The sequence below is a fragment of the Staurois parvus genome, unplaced genomic scaffold, assembly GCF_062004578.1.
Source record: "Staurois parvus isolate SC_StPar_1 unplaced genomic scaffold, SC_StPar_1.0 ptg000303l, whole genome shotgun sequence".
Lineage (NCBI taxonomy): Eukaryota > Metazoa > Chordata > Amphibia > Anura > Ranidae > Staurois > Staurois parvus.
In genome coordinates, this window is record NW_028318099.1 from 5,126,399 (window position 1) to 5,152,098 (window position 25,700).

At 40.0% G+C, this 25,700-nt stretch overlaps 1 protein-coding gene across 30 annotated transcripts in view; it reads right to left on the minus strand.

Annotated features, from left to right (window-relative positions):
* Positions 1 to 25,700, minus strand: part of ANK3 (ankyrin 3) — an 818,082-nt gene that overhangs the window by 252,554 nt on the left and 539,828 nt on the right. For all 30 annotated transcript variants that reach the window (XM_089683172.1, XM_089683174.1, XM_089683180.1 and 27 more), the window contains 2 exons: positions 11,130 to 11,234; positions 4,495 to 4,593 (listed from right to left, as the gene is read on the minus strand). In XM_089683172.1, the coding sequence (XP_089539298.1) occupies positions 4,495 to 4,593; positions 11,130 to 11,234 (204 nt within the window). The remainder of the gene's footprint in view (positions 1 to 4,494; positions 4,594 to 11,129; positions 11,235 to 25,700) is intronic.

Below are 25,700 nucleotides of genomic sequence, written 5' to 3' on the forward strand. Positions count from 1 at the left end.
TTTGTTTGGACACATTATTTGGACACTTTGCATATTGGGACTTTATTTATTTTTGTTCTTTTATATATATTTGATATTTTTTATTTTTTGGGTAATCTCTTTGGGTTTTGATCTTTTCACTATAATTGTGGGTTTTTGGGTTTAAGTCAATGAATATATATTTCAACCAACAGACTTGTTAGTAATGGAACCATGATAGGTCATGCACTAGAATAGCTTGCATCTTTGGCCTATTGTGTCCTAAAGTGAAATGATGCACCTTTGTTTGAGAGCAATAGTGATGCTGACACTGTTGACCACCTTCTGAAAATATTATCTGCTTGTCTATTTTTGGCTTGAAAAAAGTCTACGTACCTGACCTGGAACAAGCATAATGCAAGTGAAGTAAAGCCAGGGCATTTGATACATCTACATGTTCTTAGTCAGTAACTCACAAAGCAGTAAAGCCATTAGCTCAGCAAGAGCGTCAGAAAACTAACATTTTCAGGAGTGGAGGTTAGAAATTGCAGCCTACATGATTCCCACAGTCAACCTTTCTGCAAGCATGAATCTTTGTTAACCCTAACAAATCTCTAATTTTTCTGATTACCAAGTCAGCAAATATTTTTCCTCTGTGAACTGCATAATTACAAAACTTGGTAAAACCTTGTACACATTATTGTGTGCCGCCTCAGCAAGAAGCTTAAAGTAGAACTAAAGGCAAAACCTTTTGCATTTTGTTTTTTTTCACCATCTGTGTCCCTATGGGGAGATTTCCTTTCACTTCCTATCTCATAGCAACAACAGGAAGTTAGAAGAAATCCCTTCAAAGTGAGGGAAATCGCCGGTAGTCACCAAAACTAGTGTCCCTTTCCCCTCTATTTCTGTTATAGTGTTCCTGTTATAGTGATCACTGAAAACGTGAGATTTTATTTCACTTTCGGTGAGCCAGGTAACCAGGAGAAATAGGGAGGGTGAATCTCCTAAATGAGGGCACAGACAGCAAAAGAAAACTCAACAGATGTTCTAACCCCTCTCTATTCGATCCAAAACTAAGAGAAAAGTTTTGCCTTCAGTTGCACTTTAAACCCTTCCCACTAAGCATACGCAAAGTCCCCACTGGACTTGGCTTTTTTCCATGGGGCCGCATATTTGCATATCTGTCCATGTGCTGGAAGCGTGCTGCACGACGAGCTCCCAGCACAGTGTCTTACCGAGGGTCCTGCGTCCTGTTCTAACGATCGGGACAAAGAACTCCCGATTCTGGGTCACCTGATTACTGTGTTAGCCACTGATCACCTATCATAGTGATCAGTCATCAGTACATTGTATCTCTCTCCTTTCAGAGAGAAAAAAACAACAGCGTGTAAAAAATAATAAAAAAATGTAAAAAAAATCTGGGTCAGTGCCAGGGATATTGTTTGGGTCAAGGTCAGGGTCAAAGATCAGCCTCAGTATTTTTTTGGGGCAGGATTTAATTTTTTTTTTTTAATTAGTATCAGTGTCAGTTAGTTTTAGGTAGGATAAACAAAAAAAAAAGCAAAATGTGCATGATTGTATCTAGGCTTTAATACAGCTACAAATAATAACTAACGTACACATATGTGGTATCAATGCGATTGTCAGGAGAAGGAAAATTTATTTTGGGTTGTTCTTTGATGGTAGTTTATTAAAGTAGCAAGAAATATACAGCTAAATAAAAAAAAAATTCTTATTTACTATTTTGGGCCAGATTTCCTTTGATAATAAAAAAATAAAATCAGGAGATATCCATTACCATTTACCACCAAATGAAATTTGTCCTGTAAAGAACAAGGTATAATCCACCTGGATGCACAAAGTAGTTGTGATGGTACAGTTGCAAGAAAAAGTATGTGAACCCCTTGAGATTACGTGGAGTTTTGCATGAATTGGGCATAAAATTGGGCATAAAAGTCACAACAATAGAAGAACACAGTCTGCTGAACATAATACTACACAAACATTAGATGTTGCCATGGTTTAATTGCACATAACATGTAAACATTCACAGTGCAGGGAGGAAAAAGTATGTGAACCTTTGGACTTAATAACTGGTTGACCCTCCTTTGGCAGCAATAACCTCAACCAAACGTTTCCTGTAGTTGCAGATCAGACCTGCACAACGATCTGGAGTAATTTTGGACCACTCCTCTTCACAAAACTGTTTCAGTGTAGCAATATTCTTGGGATGTCTGGTGTGAATCGCTCTCTTAAGGTCATGCCACAGCATTTCAATCGGGTTGAGGTCAGGACTCTGACTGGGCTACTCCAGAAGACGTATTCTGTGCTGTTGCAGCCATTGTTTTGTTGAATTACTTGTATGCTTTGGGTCATTGTCCTGTTGCATCACACATCCTCTGCGGAGCTTCAGTTGGCGGACAGATGGTCGTACGTTTTCCTGCAAAATGTCTTGATAAACTCTGGAATTCATTTTCCCATCAATAACAACAATCCGTCCAGGCCCTGAGACAGCAAAGCAGCCCCAAACCATGATGCTCCCTCCGCCAAGTTTTACAGTGGGGGTGAGGTTTTGATGTTGGTGTGCTGTGCCTTTTTTTCTCCACACATAGTGTTGTGTGTTCTTCCCAAACAACTCAATCTTGGTTTCATCTGTCCACAGTATATTTTGCCAGTAGTGCTGTGGAACATCCAGGTGCTCTTTTGCAAACTTCAAACGTGCTCCCATATTATTTTTAGGCAGCAATGGCTTCCTCTGTGGTGTCCTCCCATGTACTCCATTCTTGTTCAATGTTTTCCTTATTGTAGATGTGTCAACAAATATGTTAGCATGTGCCAGAGATTTCTGTAGGTCTTTAGCTGACACTCTGGGATTCTTCTTTACCTCATGCAGCATTCTGCACTGTGCTCTTGCAGTCATTTTTACAGGACGACCACGCCTAGGGAGAGTAGCAACAGTGCTAAACTTTCTCCATTTGTAGACAGTCTGTCTTACCGTGGACACATGAACATCAAGGCTTTTGGAGATACTTTTGTAACCCTTTCCAGCTTCATGCAAGTCAACAATTCTTGATCGTAGGTCTTCTGAGAGCTCTTTTCTGTGAGGCATGGTTCACATCAGACAGTGCTTCTTGAAACCAGTAAACCCAAAACAGGTGTGTGTTTTTTAAGGGCAGGACAGCTGTCAGCAACACATGCAATATCATCACACTGATTGGAGTCAAGGTTGGCTCACTCCTGGCTCCAATTAGCTCTAGGAGAAGTCATTAAGCTAGGGCCTCACATACTTTTTCCTCCCTGTACTGTGAATGTTTACATGTTTTGTGCAATTAAACCATGGCAACATCTATTGTTTGTGTAGTATTATGTTCAGCAGACTGTGGTCTTCTATTGTTGTGACTTAGATGACGTTCAGAGCACATTTTATGCCCAATTCATGCAAAGTCAACGTAATCCCAAGGGGTTCACATACTTTTTCTTACAACTGTATGTATGGTTTTACTAACACATGCCAAAGTTGCAAAATTGTGCTTAGCCATTAAAATTTGTTTTACCCTTAGGCAAGAAGGGGTTTACGTATTAGTTTTAAATACAAGGAGCTTCCAAGTTATTTGTGTTTTAAAATGACTCATGTCATGATAAATGTGTGGGGCTGCCACTGCAGGTCAGCTTTTGAAAATGCTAGTTTCTTTGCGGTGGCTGGCTTTAATACTTTTGAAGTATAGATCGGAACAAAAGCGTTGTAAATGAGCATCAGAAAAGTGACAGAATTCCTTATTTCCATACTTGTTCTTGGTCATAGACTCAAAAAGCATTAACGTCAAAGCATCAGCATGATAGTCAGGGAGCAAACATTCTCAAAAAAAAGTCAGCAGCATAGAAGCCCTTTTAATTTGCTCATGATGGAGTCTCCTGAAGGTGGTCCCAGTGGCAGGGCACAATATGTAAGCTTTACAACATATCTGGCTCTTCAGGGGAGGGAAGTAGTTTTCACAAGAAGCCCGATTACCTTTTGTGGGTAGCAATGCAAAATATTGCTAGCTGTTGGTCTATGGGTGTGTAAACTATAATGTATCTGCTAAATAGCTATTATTTCCCTGTTATTTGGAGTGGGGGGGGTGTTCACACATAGAGGTTGATTTAATAAAGGCAAATAGACTGTGCACTTTGAAAGTACATTTGCTCCAGAGCTTAGTGACTAAGGCGAAGCTTCAATTGCAAAAATATCCAATCACATGCAAGAAAAAGAAAAAAAAAAAGCAGCATTTTTGGTGGCATATGATTGGATGATGGAAGTCAACAGACCTTCTCCTCATTTATTATGCTCTGGAGTAACTGCGCTTGTAAAGTGCACAAACTATTTGCCTTTAGTGATCTAACCCCATAGTCCTTGTTTTGCCCAGTTACCTTTTAGTTATACTCTGCTGTGGAACATTTTGGGCCACCACAGTCACTAATAGTATGTAATGATTCATGTATTTCCTATTAATGTAAGAATGTGGTATATACTATGAAATATAAGGGATAGACACAAACCTTTGTAGATGCGTCGACATCAGCGCCTCGTTGAATGAGTTCCGAAACTATTTCAACATGCCCTTCTTTAGAAGCAAGATGGAGAGCATTCAGCCCATTCTACAAATAATAAACACAAGTCATAAGAATTACATCCATGCTTAAAATAAACCAGAATACAGCAGAGGTGTCTTTAAGTTGCAGAACACACTGTGGGGTTTATTTACTAAAACTGAAGAGTGCAAAATCTGGTGCATAAGAACCAATCAGCTTCCAGGTTTTATTTCCAAAGCTTAATTGAACAAGCTGACTTTAGAAGCTGATTGGCTACCATGCACAGCTGCACCAATTTTCTGTTTCAATGTTTTTATTGAAAATTAACATGCGAATAGGTAATGATAAAGCTGATGGCCATGCAAATAGATCCCACAGTGCAGACGAGACACAGAAATGACATACATCTATTATATGTTACCGGCTTCCCGTCCACCCTACAGCAGTACTACTATACGGGTGCACAGAATCACGTATATATGCATGATTTTGCATTTCCGGGTAGGGGGCACACACAAGCCGGGGGCACACACAAGCCACGCGCACGCCCTAACCGCACCGCTATTCGTGGCCTCGGCTGTCAATCACCGGGTCCCGGCCGTTGATTACTCGCCAGCACCTGGTGATTGAGGAGCATTACTGACGGAGGGAGAGAACTGTAAATAAACAATACAGTTCTCTCCCTTGTCAGCTCCTGCAAACTGCTACACCGTGAAGCACACAAACACCCAGTACACAGTAAAACAGCACACTGTTAACCCTTTGATTGCCCCACATGTTAACCTCTTCCTGTCCAGTGCCAATAGCACAGTGTCAGTGCTTTGTATTATTATTATTATTATTATACAGTATTTATATAGCGCCAGAAGGTTTGCTCAGCACTGTACATTATAGTGGGGGACAGAACATGAGACAATACATTAACAAAACAATACATGTGACAGAACAACAACAATACAATTCAAAACATGAGGGGTTTGAGGGCCCTGCTCTTTTGAGCTTACAATCTAGGAGGGAGGGGATAGTGGTACAGGAGGAAGTGGCTGTGGGGGATGGAGTGGTAGGAGGAGTGGAGGAGATCGGCTGTTAAGTGAGGGTGGGGTAGGCTTCCCTGAAGAGATGGGTTTTTCAGGGTGCGCCTAAAGGTGAGGAGGGTAGGTGTCTGATGGATTGGGGTAGTGAGTTCCAGAGGATGGGGGAAGTTCTGGAGAAGTCCTGCAGTTGGGCGTGGGAGGAGGAGACCAGGGAGCTAGAAAGTAGGAGGTCTTGTGAGGAGCAAAGAGTACGGGTTGGGTGGTATTTGGGTATCAGGTCGGTGAGGTAGTTTGGGGCAGCATTATGGATGGCTTTGTACGTCAGTGTTAGTATTTTGAATTTAATGTGTTGGGCAATCGGAAGCCAGTGGAAGGAATGACAGAGGGGGGTGGCAGAAGTGGAGCGGTTGGTAAGGTAGATGAGTATGGCCGCTGAGTTCAGGATAGACTGAAGCGGGGATAGCCTGTGTTGGGGTAGGCCGGTGAGGAGGGAGTTGCAGTAGTCCAGACGTGAGATAATGAGGGAGTGAACGAGTTGTTTAGCTGTGTCTGGGGTAAGGAACGTACGTATTTTGGAGATGTTGCGGAGGTGGAGCCTGCATGAGTTTGCCACGATTGGACATGGGGTTGGAAGGACAGGTTTGAGTCTAGAGTGACACCTAGGACTTTGGCTTGCGGGGTGGGACTGATGGTGGCTTTGTTGGTCGTGATGGAGAGGATGGGGGGGTGCGCGGGCTGGGGGGAAAATTAGGAGCTCGGTTTTGGAAAGGTTCAATTTGAGGAAATGGAGAGACATCCAGTCTGATATGTTATTCAGTAGGTGGGCGATATGGGCGGAGACTGAAGGGGTAAGGTGAGGGGTGGAGAGGTGCGTGTCATCAGCGTAGAGGTGATAGTTGAATCCGTGGGAGTGTATCAGTTTGCCGAGGGAGGAGGTGTAGATGGAGAAGAGAAGGGACCCGAGGACAGAGCCTTGGGGGACCCTAGCAGAGAGAGTATTAGCACTTATCTCTGTATTGTGTCACTGGGGATGTCAGTGAAACCAGGTCAGCTCCCCCCAGTGTCAGGACGCCCACCGCAGTCCTACAGTCCTGCTATAAGTTGCTGATTGCCGCCATTACTAGTCGAAACAAAACAATTTAAAAAAATCCCAGAATATATATAGCCATTTTTAAACTTTCACGTTAACCAATTAATTTACACGTATTGGGATTTTTTTTTTAGCAAGGACATGTAGCACAATAAATTTTGGCCTAAAGTTATGATGAAATTTGATTTTTAAAATTTTTTTCTGCACATGTTTAATAGCAAAAAGTAAAAAATATTGCTTTTTTCCAAAAATTGTTGGTCTTTTTTTTTATAGCGCAAAAAATAAAAACCGCACAGGCAATCAAATACCACTAAAAAACGCTCTATTTGTGGGCATAAAAAAGCCGTAAATTTCATTTGGGTGCAGTGTTGCATGACCGCACGATTGTCAGTTAAAGTTACGCAGCGTCATAATGCAAAAAATGTCTTGGTCAGGAAGGGTGGTAAATCCTCTGGAGGGCAAGTGGTTAACAACATGTAAAGAAGAGTGTAGGAAGTCCAAGTATCCCAATCCACCCTTGTACTGGAAGTACTAGGATAGGCCAACAGCAGGAACAAAGGGATATAAATGCTGATTCTGTGGAGCAGTCACCTGCACCAGTTTTAATATATCTCCACTTATGTTTTCTAATGAGAAAGCCCACAACTTTGTTTACTTGTTGATTGCTTCTAAATAAAACCCCTTTTGGGTCTTCTTGCACTAGGAGGGGAGGTTGTCACATTCAGCTGTGTGTTGTGAATAATCTTGAAAGAACAGTGTAGACCTGCTATTAAATCACTGCAGAAAACTAGTCCACACCCTCTAACACAACACCTGCTAGCTGAAAGTGACAAATAGGCCCCTTTCACAGGGGAGTACTGTTTATCCAATGTTGTTGATGGATAAAAAATGGACATCAACAAATCTCTACGGAAAAAAACAGATGTAAAGGGATGACTATCTGTTTACATCTGTTTAAATCCACATCCAACAACATCTGATTTTTAAATGGATCAAAGCCCTATTTTTGTTCTGACTTGTTTCAATTTTGGATAGAGTGTGGATAGTGGTTGGAACCTCTGTCAACATTTTTCTGGTTTCTTGTCATTTCTTATGTATTTGTAGGGTGTCAGAAAGAACAGGAAATGAGAGGAGATCCACCCAACCAGAACACGGAAATAACAGGATTATTGTACTTAACATAACATTCTTTTCTTAGAGTTCATTAAGGGACACAGGGTTAATTTCGAGATAAGAGGTTTATACAGCTGCCTGCAATCTCCTGTAGACAGCAGTATAACCTTCTTGTTTCAGAATTTACACTCTGTCCTTTAATGAATAAGAACTTTTTTTTCTAGTAGAGTGGAGGTGGTTTTGAAGATTTTGTGCCCTGGTGAGGGGGATTTTACCTCCCTACCACTCCAAATGAATAACAAGGCAACATAATAAGTCCCCAAGAGATATAGGAAAATTTCAGGTCTCCAGCAGCTACCAAAACCTGAAATATTGATGAAACAACAAGTCAACTCTCTTTCAAAAATTTAAACTGAATATCAACAGGGCAAATGACATATTCAGATCAGTCATTTGTGTTTTTGTCTGGTATTCATAAAGAAAAAACAAAAAACAAACAGAAAGTAGACGTGTCTATATAAAAACATTCTAGCACTGAAGGTGCACCCATTTTATTGCAAGTATAAAGCGGAAGAAAATCACTTTAAAAAACAAACAAAAAAATGGTTCCCCAGCAGGCTCATATCATAATGTGCTAGTATGCACCACATACTAGCACATTGTGACAGACTTGCCTAAGAAACGGATCCCACCAGTGGTGCGATGTCACCACTGACAGATAATCCGTCTTCACGCGGTCTTCCTTTCAGGTTCCTAAGATGTGGTCTGTTGAATGGCCGAGCCACAATGACGTCATGGCCGTGGCACAGCTCTCTTAAGTCCACTGAGAGTGCAGTTGGCATGTGTTGTTGGCGTTGAGGGAATATTTACTGTACCTATAGGTAAGCCTTATTATGGGCATAAATGTAGGCAAAAAACAACAAAGGGAGTTTACTACCACTTTAACCACATGCCGCCCAGCCACTGTAGAAATACGGTGGCAGGGCGGCACGGCTGGGCAAAACCACGTTTTAAAACGTGTGTTTTCAAAACAGGTAGGGGGCGCGCGCGAGGCGCACAACCGCCCTACCTGTCCCGCCGATCACAGCCGCGGATGTCAGTCGCCGATAACGATCGGCTGTGTCCCGGCGATTAGCGGCAATCACTGACAGAGAGCAGGGCTGCAGTAGCTTTGTTCTCTGTCAGTTCCCTGACAGCTCCTGACAGGCTGATCAGGAGAGAAGAGTTTATCTCTCCCGATCAGCGGTGTTCCGTGCAGTACACACCCCCACCCCCTAGTAAAACACTCCCCTCATAAAGTTAATCCTTTCACTGAATAAGAAAGTTAACCCCTTCCTCCCTAGTGCCATTAGTACAGTGTCAGTGGTTTTTTTTTTGCACTGATCCCTGTATTGGTGTCACTGGGGATGTCAATGACCCCAAGTCAGTTCCCCCCAGTGTCAGAATATCCACCGCAGTCCCGTCATAAGTCGCTGATTGCCGCCATAAGTCACTGATCGCCGCCATAAGTCGCTGATCGCCGCCATTATTAGTATAAAAAAAAAATTAAAATCCCAGTATCTTTCCCGCCATTTGAAAACGCTATAACTTTCACGTAAACCAATTCATTTACACGTATTGGGGTGTACCTGTCAATAAATTCTGAACAATCTGATATTACTAAGCTCAAATAACATCAACACAAGCCCGTATTTCAGTGAGTTTTTCAACATTAGAGGTAAGAAAAATTAATAATAGCGCCTATGGTCAAAATTATATAACTTACTAATAGTGTACCAGCTGCAAAAAATCACCATATATAAAGTGTACCAATAAATAAATAATTTGCGCTAGTAAATGTGTATAAATATATAAATGTATATAAAGAAATCATCAAATCATAAGTCCAGAAAAAAATATATATATGCCAATACCACAAAAAAATATAAAAAAACTTTTAAGTGCAAAAAACTTTTGTGCAAAAGAAGTGTCTAAATATGAAAAATTTCACCAAAAAACCTTGATAATATAATGGCAGATCATCCATAAATATATCTTCAGAAACGGAAACTCTGCAACACACCGATCATCATCGATCGAAATAACAGGATGAAAAACTTTATAGTTAATCGAAAATCCACTTCTCCAATAGATAAAGGACCACCTTCAAACGTATCCATGGGGGGAAATGCCAAGCACTCGAGAGAAACAGAAAGACTTCATGGTGCAATATTATAAAAACCAATTCCTTTATTAGGTACTCATTGCACTTACTCAAGAGGTGTCCCAGCCGACACCAGCATCAACAGCATAACAGCAATCACATAAACGAGCCTGGCTACTCAGCACATGCGCAGTAGCTGGCAGCCAAAAACGTAATGACGTCACATCAATCAAGCTCCGCCCTACGCGTTTCGTCATCGACGTCCTCACGGAGCGAATTGTATCCGCTCCGTGAGGACGTCGATGACGAAACGCGTAGGGCGGAGCTTGATTGATGTGACGTCATTACGTTTTTGGCTGCCAGCTACTGCGCATGTGCTGAGTAGCCAGGCTCGTTTATGTGATTGCTGTTATGCTGTTGATGCTGGTGTCGGCTGGGACACCTCTTGAGTAAGTGCAATGAGTACCTAATAAAGGAATTGGTTTTTATAATATTGCACCATGAAGTCTTTCTGTTTCTCTCGAGTGCTTGGCATTTCCCCCCATGGATACGTTTGAAGGTGGTCCTTTATCTATTGGAGAAGTGGATTTTCGATTAACTATAAAGTTTTTCATCCTGTTATTTCGATCGATGATGATCGGTGTGTTGCAGAGTTTCCGTTTCTGAAGATATATTTATGGATGATCTGCCATTATATTATCAAGGTTTTTTGGTGAAATTTTTCATATTTAGACACTTTTTTTGCACAAAAGTTTTTTGCACTTAAAAGTTTTTTTATATTTTTTTGTGGTATTGGCATATATATATTTTTTTCTGGACTTATGATTTGATGATTTCTTTATATACATTTTATATATTTATACACATTTACTAGCGCAAATTATTTATTTATTGGTACAGTTTTTCAACATTTCCTAGTGATATATAGGGGGTTGATTTACTAAAGGCAAATAGGCTGTTCTATTTACAAGAGACTCTTCACCTTACAAGGGACTCTTCTGTTAGCTAAGTAAATGAGATGGAACTCATAGTGTGCAAGCAAAAATGTTGTTTTTGTTTTATATTCCTTGCACGTGATTAGGTATTCTTTGCAATTTTCACCACATACACTAAGCAAATGGAAAATTTCCTCGCAAAGTGAACAGCCTATTTACCTATAGTAAATCAACCTTATAATGTGTACAAGAGCTCAGTATTTTCTATTTAAATAAGAAATATTTACCTGATTGCAAACATTGATGTCCACTCCATTTTTCAAATAATCAAGGGCCTTTTCTAGATTACCAGCCCGGGCAGCTCTCAAGTAACTTGCACTTGTGTCAGATTGCTGTAAAACAAGAAGCAAATATTTCATCAATTAACAGGGCATGTATAAAAAAACCCACATTGTTTTTAAAAAATGTCATGTGCTTCAATCAAACAAATACCAGTCTTCAGTATATAAACATCGAAAAATTTGATTAAAAGCAAAAACAATCAATCAGCTTGATTGGTAGCTGTAGCTCAATATTTCAGCCTAAAGTCAGCCCTGACTTCACTGGCTAGAATAATGAAACAATAAATAAATAAGATAATAATTAAAAAGGTTCACCTTTGCAATATAGCATATAATGTAAGGTAGGGTAGTAAAATAGCATTCATCATCCCAAAATTAATTTAATGTAAGTCTGGAAAGCACTTAAACGCAAGTCAGAAAAACTGAATAGACTTTAAAGCGGTAGTAAAGGCAATTTTTTAAAATTAAATTAATAAACATGTTATACTTCCTGCTCTGTGCAACTCTACAACTCTGCACAGAGCAGCCCCCTTCCTTCTCTTCTGGGATCTCCTGCTGATGCTTTCTGCTCCTCCTCTTCTCTTCTGTGTCTGCCCCCATATGAAGTCGTCCGGGCTTGCTCCAGAGCCAGGCTGTGTGCATCCATAGACACACACGGTGCGGTATGTCCCTGCCCCCCGCTCTCAGGATTTGACTGACGGCAGCTATAGCTTCCCTTCCTCAGCAAATCCTGTGAGAGCAGGGAGAGAGGAGAGACCAGATGCAGCTGGGCACAGTGCTGGATCAATATAGGACTTGGGTAAGTTTTGTTTTGGTAGTGTGTGTGGGCGGGGGTGAGGGGGCTGCACACGGCAAATGCTGACATGTCTTTTACCTTAATGCAGGACATGAATTAAGGTAAAATGAATGTTTTAACTTTAGTTCCACTTTAGCTGGAAAGTACACATGGCTGTTCAGAGGCTGTGTTTGACTTCCATTGCCCTTGTGCTGTATTTCTTTGGGTGCACCTCTTGAGGTGCATTTGTACTGTAGGCAAAGCCTTTTTTCGATCAAACACTGCATTTTCCATTCACACACAGCTGTACACATTTCAATGGGAAATTCAGTGTTTTAATATAACATTCATTAACATGAACCCTAAAATATAACTGCATTTCTAGTACAGTTATCCTTGAACTGACTCCCCCTAATCCCTGAAATATTTATACTCACCTATCTTAGCTACTACGGGGTCCTCATTGTGTGGTTCCTAGCTGGGCAGCTTCTCCTTTATAAAAAAAATGTCTATTCCTATGGAGAGGCTTTCCAAAACTGGGACACATGATAGATATCCTCTTCAGAGAATGCATGCATATTAGTAGAGACAGCCTGGATGGGAGAATTTACAGTGGCTCCTAGAGGGCTTCATACCAAAGAATTGACAGGATCATGGACTCTTGAGTATGAGACTTTGGGCAGTGATGGGGGATCATTTAATGGATCACTTCACTAAAAGTATAGTCAGTCCATTTATAATTATATTTTAGGTATAGGTGGATCCCAGTGAGCCAAGTTAGTCTCTGGGTTTTACTATGTTATGTGAACTTCAATCAAGACAACCATTGACAAAATTCCCAAATTTTTTCTAGTCCACTCGGGAGTTTTTGATATTCCTGTCCAAATGTGTGTGCTTGGAACAAGGGTCTTCAAGCCTTTCAGCACAAGGGTCACACTGTATGTTTTACAAATATTTGCAGGCCAAAAAAATCCCCTTTGAAGTCTGCCCTTACATCAGAACCCTCCTTCCCTTACATCAGGGTTCTCATCAGAGTCCTACTTACTTCAGGGTCCATATCAGAATCCCCCTAACATCAGAGTTACCACTTACATAAGGGTCCCTATTCAAGGCCCCCCCTTACATCAGGATCCCCATCAGAGTTCCCATTTTTATCATATTCCCCCTTACATCAGAACCAGAGACCATAGGCTACTTCTGCTGACCTAATCTGTGAGGATATGCCATTGACCCTAGCTGGGGTGGGATAAAATCTTGTAGCGGTCTGAATGTTGTCCTCAGTCAGAGTTTGGAGACCCTGTTCTAGAACCCCTTTTAAATTACCCATTATGTGCAGCCCGAAGAAGTCAAGAAGATCTCACCAATACAGTCCCCAAGAGTTATAAGAAGCTATCAGATTAATCAACTTTGTAGCATCAACCAAAAACTAAAATATCAGTTTTTAGTAGACTGACCTCGTATCCTTCAATAAATGTTTGAATGCTGCTTGATGTCACAGAGGTCTAAAACTTCTTATATTTAATACAGTGTCACAATTTTTTTCACGGTTAAACAAGCAAAACGTTAACCCTCCTGAATGAGCACAATGGAAATATTAAGACTGTACAAGCACAATAGAACAAAACAACAAATGGTAAAAAACCATTCACAAAAGTATGTTACTGACCCGGCTTAAAATGTCAATGTAGCAAAAGATGTGCATAAAGGTGGAGTAACCTTTAACAGCGCGCACAATTATCTGAAATAGTCTCAGTGTTCATTCTATTATATCTAATTTTGACCTTCAGTCTGGAAATAACATTGAACAAATGAAGAAGTATATGCAAAATCCGCTATGTTGGTACTCACATAATACTGGTTTGTGTATCTGTCACTAAATTCTCTACACAGTCTACAGATGCTTCTTTATTCGTTTTTAATGTCTCTCTGACACTGCTGCAGGCTCAAATAGAAGTATTGCACAGAATACCAGAGATTTTTTACTAATCATTATGTCTTTCAATCCATCCACTGCAATAAACTACTCTGTATATACACCGGACATTGGTTATATAGAGGAGTGTGCTGCAAAGTGATATTCAATGTCACAACAATCATCGGGGGAGTTTCTGAAATCTAGGACAATTGTAACAGCCTGTGTAGTGTATTTTACTTTGAAACCACATTGGATCTATGATAATTAACCACTCTCAATGTGGCAAGCAATCTGGAGCTGACTGAGGAATTTATTATTGCAAGAGAAAACAGCCAGAGAGCAGGTTATACAGTGCTTCTAGGAACAGAAATAGACTTCACACAATAAATGTTATCTTCTAGTCCAATGGTTCTCAAACTCAGTCTTGAAGTACTCTCAACAGATCATGTTTTCAAAATTACCTTCAACATACACAGGTGATTTAAATCAATGTCAATGGCTTGGTATGAAAGCTATTTTATCAAAGGGAAATTCCCATCATATGGCCTGTTGAGGGTACTTGAGAACTGAGGTTGTTCTAGTCCAGGGGTGCTCTACCTTTTGAAGAGTGAGGGCCACTTAAGTGATTTGGCAACTGGTTGCAGGCTACAATAAAATAAAATTTCGTTTTTTTTTATTTTGAAAAGCATAATGAACATTTTTCTCGTGCAGCTGCTGAATGCTGGAGGGAGAGAGAGTGGAGAAGAAGTCGCCTTTCAGTGGTTGCAGGATTGGTTCCTGTATATGCCACCCCTTCTGTCCAAGTGTAAAACAGAATGTGAAAGGGAGGCCCCTTGGACACCATTGCAAGCCCTAATGCTACAACAGTGGTTGGGGGACGGGGTTTTTACCACTCCCCACCTTCAAGCTGCAAATGTAAACAAGTATTTACTGTCCTGAGCACCCTATAAGGCTGTTTTCACACTGATGCATTGCGGTTTACCAGCACCATGGGTGCAACGCAGTGCACCTGCAGCTTTCCTTCAGGTTAGCTGTGCTTTGTCATAGACTTCTAATCTATCTTGCGGGTGTGGTGTACTTTCTGATTTGAGTTTTCATGCGCTTTCAGAAAGTGCACCAAACCCACTAGATATAATAGAAGTGCACTTCCTTAGTTTGAGGCCGAGGGCCACATTAGAAGGCTTGCGGGCCACAGGTTGAGCACCCCTGTTCTAGTCTGATCAATGCATCTGCCTAAGGGTTCACACATAAATTGAGGTGTTCATATGTGCAAGGGCAGTCCAGCTACCCTCAAGTATAACTGTCTAATGCCTAGTACACTTGATGAGAATATTGGAAGAATAATCTTCAGTTTTTTTATGTAGCTAGTCTCATATTGAAAACAAATAGATTACTAGAGTTCAGAAAATTCTCATAAAACAGAATACAACTTCCTGTGACGATGAAATGCATTGTATTGTAATGTATTATTTCGTTTCTGAGCATGCGCAGTCTTGGTCACTCAATGTTTTATGGAAGGATACTGTACTGATTAAATGAAAATCTTTGTTCTGTCATCTTACAGGAAACATTTTAGTGCTTGTTTATGTTGATAATTTCACATGAATTGTTGTGATTGGCTCTTGAACGTTGTGTGCTAACGATCAGATTATCATTTGTAATGTACAGCGCTGAGCAAACTGTTGGCACTTTATAAATACTGTATAATAATAATAATAATAATAATAATATGATAGCTTCAAAAACTTTTTTTTTGTTTGATATTCTCATCGTGTGTACTAGACATAAAGACTGTACTGCCAACGTATACTGGGAGTTCACATTTACAGTATGTGTAGAGTGGAGAGGTGGAAGGTGCAAGAAGATAGCTCTTGTGATGGTATATTATTAATATTATATTATTATACAGGAATTATACAGTGCCAGCAGTTTGCTCAGCGCTTTACAAAATGAAGGTAGACATTACAGTTACATTACAATTTGGTACAAGAGGAAACAGAGGGCCCTGCTCATTAGAGCTTACAATCTAGGAGGGGCATATCTATGAGAATAAACAGTTCTAATATGATGATTTGTCCAAAAGATTGTTAAACAAGCAATGTCTGCAGGTGCCATAGACATAAGATGACCACCTCCACAGCTGGAATGAGTAATGCTCATGGCATACCTATGGGTACCTCAAGATTTACATCTGTAGTACATGTAGAGTAAATGACACCATTGAATTATTTGGCTTTTCAGGTTTATAATACAATTACATTTGCAGATAAAGTGTGGCATGGAAACCGAAGAACCGTGTTTATCCAACAGCAGAAATGATATCCAACTAAAATATCTGCATATCTGTAATCTACAACTGCAATCTCCAGGCATTTAAACACCAGCTCTTTATTGTCTCATCTTAGAGCTTCTTATTGAGGAAACCCATAGATGCTGTAGGTGATCAGATACAGAAATACGATCCAGCTGCCTTCAAGTACAAGTATATTACCAAGTATAACCACACAGACTTATGCTAGCCATACACTATTTGAAAAATCGTTCAACCTCATTTCAGAAAAACGAACACGTGGTCGTGAGAGAAAGCGATATCACCATCATGTAATGACCGATTTTCGAACAATAAACCATTCAATGGACATAAATGAATCAGTTTTTCATATGTTTTGTCACATATGCACAATTATTTTTTTACCAATGGGAAACACATTAACTTTTCAATTTATCATCCATTCAGCAGAAGTGTTCTAAACGTTTCCTTCAATTTTTTTGGCTCAAAAACGTAACTACCTATCTTCAATTTGTGCCCATAAACTGGACGAAAAATGAATGAACTGTCCAAATGACAGATTTTTGAATGATTTTTCATCTAGTGTATGGGCACCATTAAGATCATCACCTGAATAAGGTGAAAATGGCTACAATGGTCAACTTGCATCTCATGTCTGAGAGTACCCTAAAGAGGAAATGTGATAAGAAAAAAATAGCACAAGCGCCCCCAGATTTCAGTAATCCATATAATATTAGCCTACATATAATGTATGAATGTACCATAAAATTTCAAACTGATATTTCCAATTACAGAAAATGTAAACATTGTCATGTATCGGCAACATTAAACTAAAAAAACAATAGTTTTAAGGCATAAAACACACCTCCCAACTTCCTGATCTGTAAAAGAGATGTTCCTTACCATTATAGAAAAGAGTACTCCAATACACCCCTGTTCAAAATTAATAAAACCGTTTTGATGCTTTTCCTGAATTTACATAAACTCAAACTAGATGTACAGTTGCAAGAAAAAGTATGTGAACCCCTTGGGATTACGTGGAGTTTTGCATGAATTGGGCATAAAATGTGCTCTGAACATCATCTAAGTCACAACAATAGAAGAACACAGTCTGCTGAACATAATACTACACAAACATTAGACGTTGCCATGGTTTAATTGCACATAACATGTAAACATTCACAGTGCAGGGAGGAAAAAGTATGTGAGGCCCTAGCTTAATGACTTCTCCCAGAGCTAATTGGAGCCAGGAGTGAGCCAACCTTGACTCCAATCAGTGGGATGATATTGGATGTGTTGCTGACAGCTGTCCTGCCCTTAAAAAACACACACCTGTTTTGGGTTTACTGGTTTCAAGAAGCACTGTCTGATGTGAACCATGCCTCGCAGAAAAGAGCTCTCAGAAGACCTACAGTCAAGCATTGTTGACTTGCATGAAGCTGGAAAGGGTTACAAAAGTATCTCCTTGAGCCTTGATGTTCATGTGTCCATGGTAAGACAGACTGTCTACAAATGGAGAAAGTTTAGCACTGTTGCTACTCTCCCTAGGCGTGGTCGTCCTGTAAAAATGACTGCAAGAGCACAGTGCAGAATGCTGCATGAGGTAAAGAAGAATCCCAGAGTGTCAGCTAAAGACCTACAGAAATCTCTGGCACATGCTAACATTTTTGTTGACACATCTACAATCAGGAAAACATTAAACAAGAATGGAGTACATGGGAGGACACCACGGAGGAAGCCATTGCTGTCCAAAAAGAAGATTGCAGCACGTTTGAAGTTTGCAAAAGAGCACCTGGATGTTCCACAGCACTACTGGCAGAATATACTGTGGACAGATGAAACCAAGATTGAGTTGTTTGGGAAGAACACACAACATATGTGTGGAGAAAAAAAGGCCCAGCACACCAACATCAAAACCTCATCCCCACTGTGAAACATGGCGGAGGGAACATCATGGTTTGGGGCTGCTTTGCTGCCTCAGGGCCTGGACGGATTGTTGTCATTGATGGGAAAATTAATTCCAGAGTTTATCAAGACATTTTGCAGGAAAACGTACGACCATCTGTCTGCCAACTGAAGCTCCGCAGAGGATGGGTGATGCAACAGGACAATGACCCAAAGCATACAAGTAATTCAACAAAACAATGGCTGCAACAGCACAGAATACGCCTTCTGGAGTGGCCCAGTCAGAGTCCTGACCTCAACCCGATTGAAATGCTGTGGCATGACCTTAAGAGAGCGATTCACACCAGACATCCCAAGAATATTGCTACACTGAAACAGTTTTGTGAAGAGGAGTGGCCCAAAATGACTCCAGATCGTTGTGCAGGTCTGATCTGCGACTACAGGAAACGTTTGGTTGAGGTTATTGCTGCCAAAGGAGGGTCAACCAGTTATTAAGTCCAAAGGTTCACATACTTTTTCCTCCCTGCACTGTGAATGTTTACATGTTATGTGCAATTAAACCATGGCAACATCTAATGTTTGTGTAGTATTATGTTCAGCAGACTGTGTTCTTTTATTGTTGTGACTTAGATGACGTTCAGAGCACATTTTATGCCCAATTCATGCAAAACTCCACGTAATCCCAAGGGGTTCACATACTTTTTCTTGCAACTGTAATTAGCACTGGAAACTTCATCCAAACATACTGGCTGAAAAATTAAAATAAATGAGAACAATTACTTGACTGGTCTCTGTAGACAAGTAGCACTCGGTGTAATCTACTGTACATGATTACAGCAACAGAAAACAAAGAGCAGTGTATAAAAAAAAATTACATGTTATGAAATGGGATATTCATTAATACAGATCCAAACAACAAACTTAACTAAGACTCAACTTTGGACAAGGTCAAATGAGACCCATGCATATGGCCTTACGGTTTCCAAATCATGAGTAGTCTAAATAGACGTTTGGTGTTGCCCAAAGCAAACAATAATATTCTACTTTACAACACTACTTTTTACACAATGCCCACAGTTCTGCATCCAAGTGGCTTCAACAAATACTTAAATTGATTAAACCAACTGTATGTGAAGATTCTTAGTTAATATGATACATGCAAATGCCATGCAAGCCTTTTTTTGTAATTTAGTGTTCATAAAATTACATATTCCAATCTGCTGTCAGTTATATTTATTTAAAATTAAAAACTCAATGGCTTTCTTGTATGGGGCATTCTGTACTCTGTTGTTATACAAAACTCTCCCAGAAATGTTACTCGCGGTCTATGGGATTGGTTTACTGAAATTCACGGCAGCTCTTGTCTTAGAATACTGGCACTGGTCATTTGACTGTAACAAGACAACCCTCTGACACAGTACTTACTGGCAACAGTTAAAATGGTTGTAAATCTCTAACATGTGTCTCAATCCACAGCAATAAGTGTCATTTCTGTCTGTTGCCTCCTTCCCCTTCTATCTGCATGAGTCACCAAGAGGTAAAAAGGTAACAGAGAAGGGAGTTCCAGCACACAGCCTGTGATTGACATTCTCGGCTCTGTTCCTGTGTGCTGTTTGAAGGGCTGTGTCCCTTCCCTCCAAACAGCTCTCCTCACTGAGTGGAACTTCAGCTCCCCACTGCCTGCTTTCTGAAAGCTCAGACAAGCTGTACAAATATTTAATATTTGTTTCATCCCTGTGTGGGTTTACAACTACTTTAAGATACGGCAATTAAAGTAGAACTATAGACAAAACCTTTTTTTTCATTTTGGATAGAACAGGGTTATAACCCCTGTCAGATGGGTTTTTTTTGCCATCTGTGTCCCATTGTGGAGAATTACCTTCACTTTCTGTCCCATAGCCAAAACAAGAAGTGAGAGGAAATCCTTGCAAATTATGGGAATTCCTTTGGGACCCCCAGGCCACCAGAACTCATGTTCCCATTCAAATATTTCCCCTCTATTACTTTTCTGGGGACAACCCAAAATGTGGGATTTTCTTTTACTTTCACCTTCAATGATAATCATAAGTGGGATCGCTAACCTGGCTGTCTCTGACTTCCACAATTTTTAAGCCACTGATCTGCAACAAGCAAGGAACAAGTGAATTTAGGTATCCTAATCTTATGAAGCAAGGACTTAGTTGAGTTCATCATGGGATGTCACTGTTTTGGTTCCCATCTATAAATTATCTAATTTTGATGTAATATACATTATGGGACAATTCACACCAGTGCGATAATTTGCATTTTAGCACAGCTGTAAAACGCAGATCAATGGAATGACATCTGAAAAACAATCATTTCCAATGTGACATTTTCACACCATAAAGCTGTGTTAACCTGCAACATGTATGAATTTTAGCGCAACGCAATGGATGTTAGTGGATGTCAATGCAATGCACAGGATATTCTGTGAAAATGCAGTACGCTTTAATGTGCGCTAAAATGTATGTCAACTGATGTCAAAATGTATGTCAACGGACATCACCACGCAACTACAATGGATGGAAATGTACATCTATTTTTCATACATTTTAGCTAAGTCAGTGTGAATTGGCCCTTAGTGATAACTCTGGAGATTATGGTCTGCAGTTGCTACGTACTGTATATGCACAACTGCATGAACTTGTTGGGTGGATGACAATTGTCATATCAGACCCCTGAATTTTGTCATTCCACCAGTTCCCCTTCCTGCACATTAATTGTGTCTCCCAATGAGTTCTAAATCTGGATCAAACACTCAGTGCTCCTGCAAGTATCTAAATTTAGTCCATCAAGGGAGTGGCCTTGAGTTACTACCAGAGCCAAGGCAGCTGCCTAATAAATATTTCTGTAATAAGTAAAAATAATTTACCAGTCACTACAGGCTATTTCTGTGAGCAATATAGGCCTGTAGAAGTCAAGGAAGAGTTAGCGCATCCTCCCTTTGAGAATTTCAGGCACCATAGAAGTTAATCACAACAAAATATCAAAGTAACTATCCCATCATCAATTTCCTTAAATAAATAGAAGATTCCTACCATCTTAATTCAAAGTGCACCCCTCCCCAAACTATATACTTTCAATTTCCCATGACTTTTCTTGAATCCCTAAAAGATTAGTCAGAATTTATATTTAAAAATATATATTATATAAACCCTGTTGCTAGTACACACAAAAGACATATGGACCACATGAGACCTACTCTAAATGGGTCTTAACTGTTATTACACATGGATTTTGTATGTACATGTACAGTATAAAAAGCATGTGTACAAAAACAATTCTATTATAGGCACATTGAGTGAGAGGCAAAAGTTCTGGATTATAATAGTGTAAGCCAAAATGTGTTAGGTACAAAGTCCATCCACTAAGAGAGCAGACGCTGCCTCTGGATATGCACATAAAAAAAAGAAAAGAAGACAATGCCTCTAAGGGCAGACTTCTGATAAAATTTGATAATATAGGTTAAGGCAACTCACATGGAAGTGACTTGTTAAAAGCTCATCAAAAACCAGGGAATCTGGTCCAACATATTGCGTGGTGATAGCTGCAATGAATTGGTGCCTATGTCCGGCATGCGCTGAGAGTGCTGGTCGGCGCCTCTGTCGCTGGAAACTAGATGGAACCCACCATGGACCGCAAGCGTCAGTGTCATGAGGTCACCAGTGGGCTGCAACACGTTTCGGATCATGCATGAGGTTTGCAATGGACATGCACACTTCTTTATCAAGCCTGACAAAGGAGCTTGCAAGTCAGTTGCGGACCTCATGCATGCTCCAACATAGGCACCAATTCATTGCAGCGTTCACCGTGCCATATGATGGACTAGATTCCCTGGCTTTTGATAAGCGTTTAACAAGTCACTTTCATATGAGTTGCCTTAACCTATAGTATTACATTTTATCAGAAGTCTACTCTTAGAGAAGCTGTCTCCTTTTTTTTAATGTAATAAGTATCTGTGTGATCAAATTGTTTTCCTGTTTTGTGTAATCACTTAATTTTATTTTTTATTTTTATACAGTCAAAATCGGTAGCTATGTTCCTATAAGATAGTCTACACGAGTTTCTTGAAGGAATTATAAGAATTCCAACTTTAACAGGTCATGCCATGGTTTCCTTCCACGTGTGCCAGCCGCCACCAGAGTGGCTGTTATAATTAGACATATGTGTTTTGTTTCAATTCATTTTTCGGACAACAATTTGATTTTCAGAGATTTGGATGTATATGAATCTCTGAAAGGACATGGAGAATGTTAACAAATCCGACAAAATATTATAATGAAATGAATGAATGCATTTGTTTCATTCGGATGGCATCACATGATGCAATAGTAGTTCGGGCCTATATGAAAATGAATTAAATTTTCAAATTTGTTTGATCATTCGGATTTGGATAACAAATGGATCCAAATTCTGTTCCATTTGTTAATTTGGATGAACATGATGCCAGTCGATATTGTCCAATCAGTTCATGCCATCTCTCTTGGTGGGTTGGACAAGCATCTGAAAGTATTGAATTCTTTCGACTGGAATCTGTCCAATTTGATAATATATCAAAAATATAGCAATCTTCAAAAATATTTTGAATCCATGTGGAGAAACAAATATACGAAACGAATGCTGAGGATACAAAACAAATTCTGAAAACAAACTGGGTCAACAAAACAAATATGAAGAAACAAAATTCCCCAATGAACAAATGCATCTGAAACAAAACAAAAATTTCCAGCAAGCACATGTCTAGTTATAATGGCAGGACAGGAGTTCGGCGTCGCCATCTCCTCTTCCTGCCACCAGGACAATTAAAATAATGAGAACATTGTGTCATATAGCCTTGGCAAACCTAGTTCAACATTTCAGAATCACTGAAAGTGATTGGTAAAGGCCATAGGCAATCTTTGCTTTTAGTTGTGGGGATGGCATAGTCTGAGTGCTTGTATTCATTTAATGCCACCAGCAAGGCAGCAATGGAGCTCCTCACTAAAATTAAAGCAGAATTTTACCCACAACAACTTGATAAAAAATAATGTCCTTTAGCAAGGAACATACATTCCACAGTAATAATTATGCTACAAAAAATGTGTGTGTGCTGTAAATTGCCTGTCCCTGTTTGTTCTTATCGGAGGCCTCCATTTTGCTAAACCTAGAGTCCTTGAGAAGCAGTAAATCGTTAGGCTGTCAGCAGACCAGATGAATTTTATCACAAAGCAACTGAGCATGTGCAGAGCAAGGTGTGACAGTGTATTACTGGATTTTAAACAGTATAGGTACTTTTCTTTTAACCAATAGTCATTTATTTTAAATATTTTGCATAGCCATCCATGTAAAAGAGACCATCATGAAGCTATCTAGCAGGACTTCATTTTCTGACTAAATTTCCACTTTAAAGCAGGCATTCACTCAAATAAATTATGAATATTACACATTTTCAGGTATTTTTTTTTGTGGAGGGAGGGAAGAAAGTACTTTTTTTAGGTGCTGGGAGTCAAGTCCAAATTCCTCGCCTAGGCAAGGATGATGTAGTCCTCAGTCCTCAGCCCACAGCCTCCTGGGATACACATGACACATCCCTGGAGACTTCAGACCAATCTCTGTGATCTTGCACATGTAGCCTGAAAGAAGAAGAAACCTTGTGAACAATGGGGTACAAGAAAGATCATGCTGGACTGGTAAGTACAGTACTACAGTACTTATAGCTGTTGACTTTTAGTTTTCCCATAGTTAGGTAATGTTCCTCTTTATCAATGCTGACAGGGAATGGCTAAGCAGAATCACAGGATCTATTAATCACAGCTGTGTCCACTAAAGCCGGCCATAGATGGTTCGAATCTCTGCCGGTCCAGCCTGTTGGATTTTTCATGCGATTATTGCCAGGAGCTATAGCCGGGGATTCCCCCATTAACATTGATTATATTGATGGGGAAATTGAAGGATTTTCTTTCCTGCAACCACAGTTTACAGAAAAGAAAATTGCATTATCTAAGCTTGAAGTAAATCTTCAACATATGACCTGGTGGAGGTGCCTGAAGTCTAGCGTTAAGCAACACTAGTCTACTGTAAACAATGGAAAATAAGATTCTCCCACATGGCAGATCAGAGTAGATATTACTGTTTTAAAATAAAGCAATTAAACACAGCTTAATTTCACAACTGAACACAAATTGCCTGTATGTGTTAGCTAGTACCTTTCGATTCTGAAGATTCATCCAAAATAATAACTACACTTCTTTGTGCCTTGCTGCCATGAAATACATTTCTGCCAAATAGTATTATCCCAAGTGATAATGACATGGAATCTCACTCTTACACTAGGCTCCACACTTCCTCCCACGCCATCATAAAGGACTGACGTTAGCTATTTCAACTAATATCTAGGCTATGCCTGCTGTGTAATAGACAGGGTTATATTTTACATGGTATAGCTGCTGCCCCTCACAAAGCTGTTTTTGTAAACATCAACTATGCCCGAACAGACGTCACGCTTTGAGGTAACACAAGTTCACGCCATCTAAATAAGGCAATTGTTCCAAAAACAAGTGTTCAGCATTGCCCGCATCCTGTTTCGGGACACAGGCCAATGCATTTTCTTACTCAGCACAGACAGAAGCTGCTAGAGGTTCTCCTTACAACAAAAACAATTAATGGACAAAGCGATCAGCATACAATGCACTAATAAATAGAATATTGATTCAGAAACTATTGAGTATTGTCTGTGATACTTTATTTGCACTAACATACAATTTTTCAGAAAATATCAAATCATGACATATTTTAGGAACAATTACTGTTGATATCCCTTGTTTATAATAAGGCTGAATTCCAGGCTAACCCTCAGTCTTGCACTGTTGTACCGGCTCCTCTCCTGTACTAAAATTGCTTATTCTGATTTTACTGCACACTGTGAGCTTCTCATAGTGTACATTAGAAGCTGCCTCGATTCAGACAGAACCTGCTTCATTTACTGGCTGGAGAAGTCCAGCAACCCCTTTCTTCCCAGCCTTACCATCCCTGGGCTGCCCCTTTCATTTATTTCCAATCATGGAAGATTAGCAGCATAAATGGTTGTTACCTAGAGCAGTCTACATGCAAGTGCAGCCTGCCAAGGACTGCCAACTCATCCAGACGTATATCTACCTATCAAGGCATATGGATATTTGCCTACTTCTCCCAAGAGCCAGCTCACTGCTGGCATCAGGGCTGGGGGCCTCTTAAGAGGTGTACTGAGATGTCTACAAGAAGCTACAACAGCACCCTGCTGGCCGTTACCACCAGCCATGCTCTACCTGCATTACATACAGAAACACACAGACATAGAGGCTGATTTACTAAAGGCAAATAGGCTGCTCAGCTTTGCAAGGGAATTTGCCCCAGAGCTTAGTGAATGTAGCGAAGTTTCATGCTGAAGAGTACTCAAACACGGGCAAGGAAAAAAAGCAATTTTGCGTGTAAAGGATTGGGCGATCAAAGTCATTTAAGCTTTGCCTCATACACTAAGCTCTGGGGCACATTCCCTTGCAAAGTGCAACTACCCTTGAAAGTCAACAGTCTATTTGCCTGTACTATTGCTTATTTATATTGCCTTAGTAAATCAACCGTATGATTACTACACCA